The 12,428-nt window shown below is 40.0% G+C and overlaps 1 protein-coding gene across 1 annotated transcript in view; it reads left to right on the top strand.

Moving 5' to 3' along the window:
- Positions 1–12,428, top strand: part of LOC147717787 (complement factor B-like) — a 590,914-nt gene that overhangs the window by 326,789 nt on the left and 251,697 nt on the right. Inside the window, exons 11-12 of the mRNA XM_086924575.1 lie at positions 1,060–1,157; positions 2,187–2,307. Coding sequence (XP_086780701.1) covers positions 1,060–1,157; positions 2,187–2,307 — 219 coding nt within the window. The remainder of the gene's footprint in view (positions 1–1,059; positions 1,158–2,186; positions 2,308–12,428) is intronic.

The following is a 12,428-nucleotide window of genomic DNA, read 5'->3' as shown; positions in this document are numbered from 1 at the left end:
TTCTCGGCCTCGGCCCCGGTGCTCCTCACCACAACCCCAGCGCGGGGCTTCTGTGCTCCGGTCACCGCTCTTCTGAAGCGGCATTGGGGCTATTATTCGGGCGACCTAGGAATCTGGTGCTTGGGGGGTCAAAAATGCAGTGTAGAGGGCATTACAAGGGATCGGGTCAGGGAGCCACTGGAGTCTGCGTCCGATCAGACCGCCATCTTGGCCACACCCTGAGATATGTTTAAGCGGCTACTTAAGTAAGTGGTAGAATGAATGCTGCAGGCTATTAGTAGCATTAGTAGACTTCAGCTGGTGCAGAATCAGGCTGCTCGCCTGATTTTCTGCCAGCCCAAACACCAGCACGTCACTCCCCTCCTCCGAAGTCTGCATTGGCTCCCTGTCTCCAAACGCTGCACCTTCAAACTGGCTTGCACTACCTTCAAGGCCCTATCGGACGCAGCTCCCAGGTTCATCTCTTCGGCATTATCCCGCCACATTCCTCCCAGAGCCCTTCGCTCAGCATCACTAAACCTTCTCAAGGTCCCAAGATTCAAAAGAAAAAAGCACAGAGGTCTGAGCTTTTCTGTCCTGGCTCCCTCCACCTGGAACGCCCTACCTTCCTCTCTCCGTCTCTGTCCAACGTACGACTGTTTCCGTACACTTTTAAAAACCTTGCTCTTTCAAGCTGCTTATGATTAATCCCTCACCCTGGATCTACGCTATATGTCATTGAGCGCCAAGAAACCGATGGTGATAGTGCGCGTAATAAATAATTTTAATAATAATAATAATAATAGCATTTAATTTACAGTTCCTGGGTACATGATAGGGACTTAAACATTTATTAAATGTGCCAATTGGGTGTAAGGCAATTTTACCATGTTTAAAGGTGAGAGCACACAGACTTTACCAGTGGTTTGCATTGGTATGGTGTGCAGGGTCCTAAGGCCAACAAAACAAATTCAGCTAAACAGCGGGGATGAAGGCAAAATGTTTGGGGGGGACCCAGTAGAGAGCACTGATCCCACAGTCTCCATTTTAATACCATTTTCCTTTTTTACCGATATACAGATGAAAGTTCTGCCATGGACATGTGTGGGATGGCGAAGCAGTATAATGACGCGCCAGATGTGGAAAAGAACCCATGGCTTGCCACCATCTCTGTCACTGTGAGTTTGGAGAGCTATATGCTATGTGCAATAGGCGGGTACAATATATGTTAAAATAGCAAACTATTGTATAGACGGGCTGCTTTCTTTTGACAATGTGAGGGAATGTACTGATAGACTTCAGTTCTAATCTGCACACTACCATAAAGCGTCTCTTGGTATTGATTGCCGGCTTATACAAATGGCCTACTCTTATTGCAGATGTCTGCAATTATCAATCATATAAAACTCGTACAAATTTTCATTTATAGAATAATGAGGTGTAGTACTATTTTGATGCCGTAAAGATCCCATAAGGATGAACGTTTTCTCTGACACAGTTGAGGTTTAACTTCGGACTCAACACTCCTCTCTGTGTAAATTTGGTGAGGACTCTAGCAGCCTAGCATATCATCTTCTTGGTGTGCACTCCTTTTTTCCTTTACCTTCATGTATGTGACGGCACAGTGTGCGCCTGGAAGCTGCAACACAATACCATCCCATCTTCTCCCTCTGGTAAGCAACAATCCACCAGCAAAGTAGAGGCTGTCTTTCCCAGTCACTTCAGTTTCAGAATGAATCCCACAGTCGTGTGTGTCTGACCTCTCCCTAGTACATGAATTAATTGAGACTACCTGGGAATGCCTGTGCTACTCAGATTCTCTTATTCCTCCTAGGAGCTTTCAAACTCCTTTCATTGCTGCCCGCTGTCAGGCTGAACACACTAACAGGGCTCACTTAGTCAGTTTCTGGTGCTTCACCTGTAATCCCATGGTGATGGGATTCCCCTCTATCCCTAGCATTTTGATGCCATTATGAGTGACTCAGCCAGCTCAGACAATGAGTACAGAATCCATTTCATGCTGGGTTCTGAGTAGCACTTTAATGCAGAGGTTATCCATAATCTGGTGTATACCAAAAGAATTGGAAGACAGGCTAAACAGAAGGTATGATACTTTGCATAGGTTTGCTGGTGTTCATGAAAAGGTGGATGGGGTAATCAGTACTGCTGGTGCCTTTCTCACGGATGCCTTCTCCCTTCTTCACAAGCGAGCAAGTGGTTTGGAGAAATGCAAGGCGACCGTGCTAAGCCCTCATTTTATTCTGACGGCAGCGCATTGCTTCGATATCGACGACCAGGCGCATCAAATCAAGGTATCCACAAATGATGGTAAGTGAAGTGATTCAAATGCCTGCCATCTCTGTTGTATTCATGTTTATGGATTTTTATAGCGAGAAACTAGTTACAGAGCAACAGCCCATTGTGCAGTAGAGGGGGTTTACTGTAATTATGAAAAAGGCAAGTGAAGGTGGAGTGGGGAAATGAAAATGAGGCAAAAGGAGGACTGGACTCCAGATGTGACTGGTCCTATGTGATAGTAATCCTGCCTTTTAAAGTACTTCTATTCTTTATTCGGCCCACTCCTTTCGTTCCTAATAGTATGGTTGGCTTGATCCCATATCCATGTTTTAATTCTCCGGTTATTTCAGTTCAAGAACCTTGAAGTTTCTTATTTTAATAGCCATTGCTTTGTTTGATTACTTTATCACCAATCACTTACTCCATTTTAATTTTCCAATACTGTACACACTTAGACCTCTGGGGGACTGAAGGACTGGAGAAACATCAAGACTCCATTTTGTTTTTCCTTGGTCTCCCTGGTCTGTCATTTGGTTTCATTGATGCAGCAGAGAGGACATTATGAGCAGGAAACCATCAGATTATTTAAAGCTGCTCTTTAAAGGCCTTCACTTGAGCACAACGCATTCTTTATACTTCTTAAGGCTTCATCTACTCTACAAATGTGAAAATATATTCAACTTGTGGTGTCACTCCTGTGGTTTTAAATTCAGTTGCAGTAAAAGTTAGGTCACTCCCTAAGCATACCGAGGATAAAGCCATATTTATTTGCGACTTAAAACTGTTTCTGCATTTTTAACAAAAATATGAACTCAAGATGCAGCTTTCCTGACATTGCTCTGGGCATACAGCTGCTGATCGCTTATCATTAGAGTTTTTCAGGAAAGTTCAGGACGAGAGGGCCAGAATGTTAATTGTGGTTACTTGTAAGCCCAGGCGACACTTCCATCCCCCCTATTCCTGTTAGTGGCATATCCTCCTAGGGTTATTTCTCCATTACTGTCTCCATATCTGTCCCCTTAAACTCTTAGTTTCACCTGGGGGTTTGGCTCTCGAATGGCTTGTGATAGAAGCAACGGACTATGTATGTAGCATAATACATCCAGCAATCTCGAAGTCCAGAAACAGTCAGATGTCCTACAGATGGCTGAAGATCGCGCGCATTGCAGGTTTGATGCTCGCTGACAGTGGAGTGCCTTGCCAGAGCCTAGGCACTGAGTCCAAGTTCTGAGGTGGGTTGGATGCAGGGTCTGGATGAAGGGTATGACTAAGAGGTCATAAATGATGTTATGAGTGATGTCATTTTTTTTTTTCTAGTTCAGAAAGATTTTATTAAGTTTTAAGACAAAATGAAAAAGAACAAGTACAATACAAAAAAGAGGAAGGAATTTACAAGCGTAAGCGATCAAATAATCAATATGAAATGCATTAAACCAAAATACGCAATATTAACATATAATAATAAAAGAGAATCGCAATTAAAGAGGAAGGGTAAGGAGGAAAGGGAGGGAGAGGGGAAGGAAAGAACATGTCATAGGATCATAAATTCATAAACTACAGAGTTACAGTTAAAATGTAATGTAAAAATAGAACATAAGAAAATATATAACAATATCATTGCAAAACATATGAATCAATAGGAGACCAAAACGACTGAAATGATTGTGGATTATGAGTAACACCTTTAAGAGATAGCTGCGCACCTCTTCTCGTAAAGGTAATCCATGACCACCAAGCATGGACTGAAAGAGAAGAAGCATCTTTCCAACAGAAAGTAATGGATTTTAAGGCAGCTGTGATTAGAAAATTAAACAATTTTGCCTCTGACTCAGAAAGGGGATAAGTTAGGGCAATCGGTTTGCAAATTAATAAATTAAAGGAAATATCATCTTGTAAAGGTAAAATTTTCAAAATTACACTCCATACTTCCAACCAAAATTTCATAATAACTGGACACTCAAATAACATATGGCGAAGTGAACCAGGGCTAGCATTGCAGTGCCAACAAACATCAGAAAGTAACAGTTTTGCACGAAATAGACGTGATGGAGTCCACAAAGTGTTAAATAAAATATAAGCATTGGTTTGATAAAGGGACACTGGGAGCCAGCCAGAGATACTGTCAAGCCATATAGAGGACATCTGACAGGGAGATGGAAAGTTCATTGTTCCAGAACGACAAAATAATCTGAACATTGGATCCCTGTGAGGTGGAAAGTTTTTTATAAAAAACAGAGACAGCTTTAGGGGACGATGTTGCAGCTGTGAGGTAAATTAATAGGTAATTTGTGGTGGAAGAGGGAATACCATTGGGGAAGGAATCCAAAATAGAGTTACACAAGAATTGATATTTTAAAAGGTCAGTAGCTGGGATACCAAACTTTAACTGTAGCTGTTCAAAAGGAATAAAAGCATTACCATTAAATACATCTTTAAGATATAAAATTCCTTTTGAAATCCAAGAGGACCAGAAGGTAATGTTTCTGTTCAATTTAAGTAGTGCACTGTGCCATAAAGACAAGTGGACTGTGGAGAGTAGGGGCAATTCAAAATTAGAATCTAAATCATTAATTATCAATCTGGAGGACTTAATGATAGAGGAAAGATGAACAACCTTCGCTGTGGATGACATTGACATCAATGAGGGTAAAGAAAAGGGCCTCACAATGGATGCTTCAATATCCAACCAAATTGGAGGTTTTACCATATGTGAAGTATTAAACCAAAGGGCACTCTGCTTTAAGATAAAAGCTTTATGGTAAAGGTGAAAGTCTGGCAGGGAAAAACCAGCCTGGGTCTTAGGAATTTTTAACTTTTTGTAGGCAATACGAGGGATTTTGTTAGACCAAAGTAATTTAGGTAAGAGTATGTCAACAGTTTTATAAAAACTGAGAGGAAATTGGGTGGGGATCATAGCTAAAGAGTAAAAAACTTTAGGTGCTATATTCATTTTTATAGATTCCATTCTTCCCCACCAAGTGAGATGAAGGGCAGACCACTTGGACGTTTTGTTTTTAATGTAGTCAATTATGAAATCAGAGTTAAGTTTTAATGTAGCTGGCAGCGATGAAGCAAATAGAATACCCAAATACTTAATTTTGGTTGTTTGCCAAAGAATATCTGTGTTCGGGAGCATCTCTGAGGTACAAAACATATTCAAAGGAAAAAATTCAGACTTGCTTACATTCAATTTGTAACCTGAAACCATAGAGTATTGAGCAATAATGTCTATTAGGGAAGGAACAGAAGAAAGAGGGTTATTAATAAATAATAAAACATCATCTGCATAGGCTAAAATTTTAACAGTTACATCATTGATCATAATACCCTGAATGTCATCACAAAGGCGAATATAATTAAGAAAAGGTTCAATACCTAAGAGAAATAACAATGGAGAAAGGGGACAACCTTGCCTAGTTCCTCTAAAGAGAGGAAATTGACTAGAAATTTGACCATTAATGAACAAACGAGCAGTAGGGGCAAAATATAAAGCAGAAATCATACGAATAAAAGGGGTACCAAAATCAAAGGACAATAAAGTTTTAAATAAAAATTGCCAGTGAATCTTATCAAATGCTTTTTCTGCATCTAAGGCCATCCCTCCCGCAGGAGAAGTAAGGTGAGAACTTTGTTCAATAATGTGTAGTAGAGTTCTAGTATTATTAGCAGAATATCTATTTTTCATGAAACCAGATTGATCTGGGTGAATAATGGAATGGAGGACAGGAGCTAATCTAGTAGCAAGGATTTTCGCATAAAGCTTACAATCCTGGTTTATTAGGGAAATGGGGCGATAATTAGAGACCAAGGTAGGATCTTTATCAGGCTTGGGCAGAACAATAATTAAGGCGTTTATAAAAGAGCCCGAGATAGTACCAGAGGATCCAAAATGAGAGAAAAGGGTATTCAAATAAGGGAGGAGATGAGATTGAAATTCTTTGTAAAATTCTGCTGGGATACCATCCGGACCTGGGGATTTATTCTTGGGAAGTGACTTGATGGCAAGCATAATTTCTTCAGATGTAATTGGTGAATCTAGACCTGTTCTATCTGATAAGGAAATATGGGGTAAATTGCACTTATTTAAAACAGAATCGATTAAAGATTCAGGGCAGGTGTCAGGTTTACTGTAAAGGGTAGAATAAAAACGTAAGAATTTTTGCACAATATCGTTATGAGAAATAGCCACTTTGCCTTGAGATCCTCGTATTGAGGTAATCTGAGTCTTATCTCTTTTAATCCGTAAGTAATTAGCAGGGAGTTTTCCCAATCTATTGGTATTAAAACGAAATTTAGCATTGGACTTTGAAAGTTGAACTCCTGCTCTCTGACTAAGGATTTTCAAAAAAACTGAGTTTGGTCCTGGGACAGAGGGTTAACTGGACCGTAATATTGTGGAAACGAAAAGCAATGTTGACCCTCAGGATAATTTTATCTCACTAATTATGAGAATACAAACAAGGGAAAACCTATTGTTCGTATGGGTTATTTTATTTAGACCCTTTTGTCAATTTTTAAATCATTTTGAAAAGCATTTTAAGGTTGAGAAAAAACACTAATTACAAACATTTACACTATTTACAACTATCATACATACAAATCTATACATCAAACGATAAACATATATACAGATGAATCCACAGTTATGAACAAGCTTCTTTTACAAAAGAAAAAGACTTTTTTTCACACAAAAAATCAATCTTTGTGAAACTTCAACTCATTAGAAGGCCCAACCAGGGTCAAAACAACAGGAAAAGGCAACAAGAAAATTAATTAGAACTCGTCGATCAGTTAGAGTTGACAAATAACTGTTAGCTTTGCTAAATTAAAGGTGCCTATTCGCCGTTATGCCGACGCGTTTCAAATCTGGAAATTAATCTCAGATTCTCTTCAGGGCTCTGTCAGTGTGGCATTCTACAAAAAGAAAGGAAGCTTGTTTTAGCCCCTATTTACAAGGGATGAGTGCCCCCCCACAAAAACAAAGGCAAGAAGTTGCAGGGTTTTACCTTATCATAAGGATAACGCGATCCCGCGGTCCAATTACTCAAATGGGAAAGGGCTTTAAGGTTATGCAGAAGCTCTGTTAAAAGAGATCATGTGAAAGGGAATTAGTTACCAGGCCATTCAGAGACGCACAGGTACAGGGGTTCCACGACTTCAAAGCACACAAATCATACCTCAGGTTGTGTAAAACGGGAGCGCCACTATTTCCTTTCGCGAAAATGAATTCTCCGCTGTGAGCTCAATCACGCTGCCGCCTGGAATGCAACAGACATGGACTAAACTTACTGAAAACTATACGGCTGTACAGAATGGTTGTAGGGTTGCAATTGACTGCATAGTGACATACCTTGGGGTTTGTTTTAGTGAAGGGCAGTGGATGGTTTACTGTTGAATCGGTCCCAGCGGACCCTTGCTGTCGGGCGGGGGTTGCCTCCGCGGTGTGTCACAGGGGGTGCTGCAGTCGCGCTACTATCTGAAATAATTATGTATAAGATGTAAAAGCGAAAAAACGCTGTTTTTCTATCTATAATTCAGGAGACACGCTTGCACCCACCTCACTCTCCAACCATGGACCAGGAAATGCGAACTCATTGGTGGAAAACCACCATGTGAGGTTCCTACATCATAGCTAATCCGCCGCTCGGCATTGTGGGCATTGTAGTTTATCAGGTAAGTACATAGAACTTATAAGCGAGAAATCTCTGATAAGGAGTTGAGCTCCGTTTGGGTACTGTTAAACTTTAGTATCAGGTATGCTTCTTTTTTTAAAAGCATTTGGTCAATATTTGTACTCGAGTTGGTTTGATTCAAATTAAACAGCACAGTCCACTTGAACTCGTTTTCCCCATGATTGTGATCAATGAAGTGTTGGACAAGGGGCGCTGTGAGCACTTTGTTTTTGATGCGTGACCTATGTTGCGTCATGCGTGTATTGGCTTGTTGGTTTGTCTTGCCTATGTAAATTTTAGGACAAGGACAAATGATGGCATAAACTACATTTTTGGTTCTGCAGTTTGTGAAATTCGAATGGGTCCACGTTGTGGTAGTGTGGCTGAAAATGTTCCCTTCAATGGTTGTATCACAGGCGATACAATTCCCACATCTGTGGTGACCCTCAATTGGTTTAAGTCCCCATTTGGACAATAGGTCGCTTTTTGGTTTTGATGTTCTAACATCTGCGCGAACTAATTGCTGGCCAATATTCTGGTTTTTCTTGAAGGCAAATATTGGACGGGGGAACGGCATTCCCAGCTCTTCTAGCAAGTGCCAGTGTTTCAGAACCATCTGTCTAATTTTGTGGGTTTCTGCACAAAATGTGGTGACGCAGACTAAACTTTCAAGTTCACGTTTCTTTTTTGTCTCAAAGAGACATTCTCTCGGTGTGTAACGCGCCCTCTTGTAGAATGCCACACTGACAGAGCCCTGAAGAGAATCTGAGATTAATTTCCAGATTTGAAACGCGCCGGCATAAAGGCGAATAGGCACCTTTAATTTAGCAAAGCTAACAGTTATTTGTCAACTCTAACTGATCGACGAGTTCTAATTAATTTTCTTGTTGCCTTTTCCTGTTGTTTTGACCCTGGTTGGGCCTTCTAATGAGTTGAAGTTTCACAAAGATTGATTTTTTGTGTGAAAAAACTGTCTTTTTCTTTTGTAAAAGAAGCTTGTTCATAACTGTGGATTCATCTGTATATATGTTTATCGTTTGATGTATAGATTTGTATGTATGATAGTTGTAAATAGTGTAAATGTTTGTAATTAGTGTTTTTTCTCAACCTTAAAATGCTTTTCAAAATGATTTAAAAATTGACAAAAGGGTCTAAATAAAATAACCCATACGAACAATAGGTTTTCCCTTGTTTGTATTCTCATAATTAGTGAGATAAAATTATCCTGAGGGTCAACATTGCTTTTCGTTTCCACTCTGACTAAGGATGGCATTAAATTCATAGCGGAGTTTTTGAAGTGTAAGTTTGTACTGGGGGTCATTAGAAGAGATAAACAAACGCTCAAATTTAGCAATTTGCTTTTCCAAATGGTTAATGTTAGCGTTAAATTGTTTGTTCTCATGAGCCATAATAGAAATAGTGGTACCTCTAATGTAGGCCTTAAATGCATCCCATCTGGTGACAATTGATGTGGAATCTTCAGGGTTGAACAAAAAATAGTCTTGTATAGCCTGCAATAGTTTAGGTTTATGCTTATCAGTAAGGACAATGCTCGAGTTCATACGCCACCTATTTTGTTTAGTAAAAGTAGAAGAGATATTTAAGACAAATGAAATTAAAGCATGGTCTGAAATGTCTATAGTGCCTATAACAGGATTTGTAGCTGACTGAAGCAGGGAAGGTGAAATCAAAAAATAATCAATCCTTGAATGAGAATTATGGGGATTAGAGAAAAAAGAAAACCATTTTTCAGTGGGAAAGTGTAGTCTCCATACATCAGCCAGTTTGGTTGTACTAAGGAAAGATTTAAAAGCATGAAAAACTTTAGGGGGTCTAAACTTGGTAGTAGAAAGTCTATCAAGTAATGGATCAATGATCACATTAAAATCCCCTCCAACAATCAAAGGAACCTGTCCCAACTTTAAAACTTCTGTAGATAAGTTAGACCAAAACGAAGGATCATCGGCTGTGGGGCCATAGATATTAAGCAAAAAGGTGGAGTCATGAATTTTAACTTTAACAACAATAAATCTACCTTCTGTATCTGTGAATTTATTAATAATCTGACAGTGGAATCTCTTTGCAAAGAAAATCGCAACCCCATTTTTCTTACCAAGGGCAGGTGACGAAAAAATAGTGTCCACCCACTTTTTTTTTTCATATATTGTAAAATGTTGTCATCAACATGTGTTTCTTGAAGAAAACATATGTCAGCTTTAGAAGCACCCAAGTAGTCTAAAATGTTCGTTCTTTTAACTGGATGTCGCAGACCTTTAACATTAAGAGAAACAATTTTAACATCATGTGTAGCAGCCATGAAGAAGTAAAATGAGGATGAAGAGAGGAGTTAAAGGAAGAGAAGAGGGAGAACAGCCATGGAAGAAAAGTAACTCTACGTAGAAAGCTAGAAAAGTCAAGGAAAGACACAAAAGGAAGAAACAGAAAAGGAAGAAAAAGCTACAAACAGGGCACATAAATAAGGACACAGAGACGCACACCCGTTCCACAAGCATGGCCAGAGACCGTTGGAGCCCATGAAGAAAGAGGAATCGCCAGGAATGCTCAAATTAAATGCGTTCAGGTAATAGGAGCTTGAGTCTTCATTGATGACGAAGCTTGTTGGTCCAAAAAAAGTCTTAAGTCTTCAGGACTATGAAAAGATTTTGAGAAGGAGTCTTTCCAAACTCGCATTGTAGACGGATCAAATAGACCATACTTAAAACCAAGGCTTTTCAATTATGGACGCAGAGAGGAAAATTCCTTGCGAATAGCAACCGTTTCCCTAGCAAAGTCTTGATGGATAAATATTATGGAGGCATTTACCAGAAGCGAAGGAATGTCTCTGGCTGCTTTCCTTATGAGGACCAAGTGATGGTGACGCAAGACCTTGAAAATCACTTGCCTGGGTTTTGTATGGCGTGGATTCCTGTGTGAGGGAATTCTATGCGCTTTGTCCACCTCAATTTTTTCCGGAAACTTGATATTTAGAAGACCAGGCAGCAAAGATTCCAAGTACAAGCGACAGTCGGAGCCCTCAACTTCCTCAGGCAAATTGAAAATGCGGAGATTATATTGTCTATTACGGTTCTCCAATTCCAATAATTGGTTATGCATTGGTACTATCTGAGCCATCAAAGGTGTAAAAGCGTCGAGTTTGTTTTTATTGTCCTGAATTTTAATAGTATTATCAGAAACTTTCATGGACATGGACGCCATATCTTTGCGAACATTTTTCACTTCGTTTGCAATAGTATCAGTATTCATGCGCAGCGCTTTAATTTCTTCCAGTATCAGAGTAAGTGAAGGTTCAGAAGTTTCAACAACCTTAGATTTATTTGGGGGAGGAGACACCTGCTGCTTCCTTTTATTGTTAGCAGAATTTTTGTTATCCATCTTGAGGAGAAAAAACAACTTTTTGCGTCAGAAAAATGTAAAAAAACCAAATCCACCTCAAAATGTTATAAATATGAGGGAAACGGGTATTAAAAGCTCCAGAAGCACTTGAGTAAAAGGCAGTGTAAGAGTTAAGGTTAGCCGTGGGAGTGGCTAGGCCCAAGCCAGGCCCTTTCTTCAGAAATGCACCGCCCCCTATGCTGAGGCAATCGGCAGACCCGGAGCAGAGGCTTGGGAAAGGACCCAGGAAGCAGACAGAGGGACCCCCGCGCGATGAAAACGCTCAAATTTCACAGATAAGGTGGGGGGCCGGCATAGGAGGCAAGCGCTGCCAAAATTGAGCAAACCTTGTGGTAAAATCGTCGTTATTCAGCTCATTAGGCTGACGAAGTTACGGAGCTCCGGTGGCGGCGGCCATCTTGTCGACGCGCTCGCGCGACGAGTGATGTCATTTTTAGTATGTCATGAATGATCCAATATGTGAGGTCATAACCAGTGATGAGGGGGTGCATATTACAGTTAGTCACTAAACTGTAAGTCGCATATTTGAGTAGTTTTTTTTTTTTATAACATTGGCTCTTGTCTCATTACAACACCTAAATATGTTGTCACGTTTTTCTCAGTGAATATATATGTACAGACTACCTATAAAGTGTGCGTATGTGTAAATTTAAAACAATTATAGGTGGCCTCACCAGTTTTATCTGGGGCTAATGTGTGCCCTCCTGTGTTAATGACACTTCATCTCTTACACAGTATCTGACAAGACAACTAAAACAAGTATTAAAATAGAACTAAAATTAACTTGGTGGCTCGAACATTCTGGGATGTTGTAAAGTCTTTATAAAATAATATGAAGGAGCACCCCTCCTATTCAATAATAGTACTATTAATAAGGGCATTTACTAGGTGCTTACACACACAAACAACCCCATCCCCCCCCCCCAAAAACTACACAGAGGCTTCTCAACCTGTTCATATTTAGTAACTAGTGTGCAGCCAGTACTAAGCGTATGGACCTTTACGCACACTTCCTAACAAACTGTGACAAAAAAAGGTCGGATTTCATAGGTACAAAACCACCAG

Source organism: Lissotriton vulgaris, chromosome 5 (assembly GCF_964263255.1).
Source record: "Lissotriton vulgaris chromosome 5, aLisVul1.2, whole genome shotgun sequence".
In the NCBI taxonomy this organism is placed as follows: domain Eukaryota; kingdom Metazoa; phylum Chordata; class Amphibia; order Caudata; family Salamandridae; genus Lissotriton; species Lissotriton vulgaris.
Note: the sequence above shows the minus strand (reverse complement) of the source record. Positions and strands in the feature narration are given on the sequence as shown.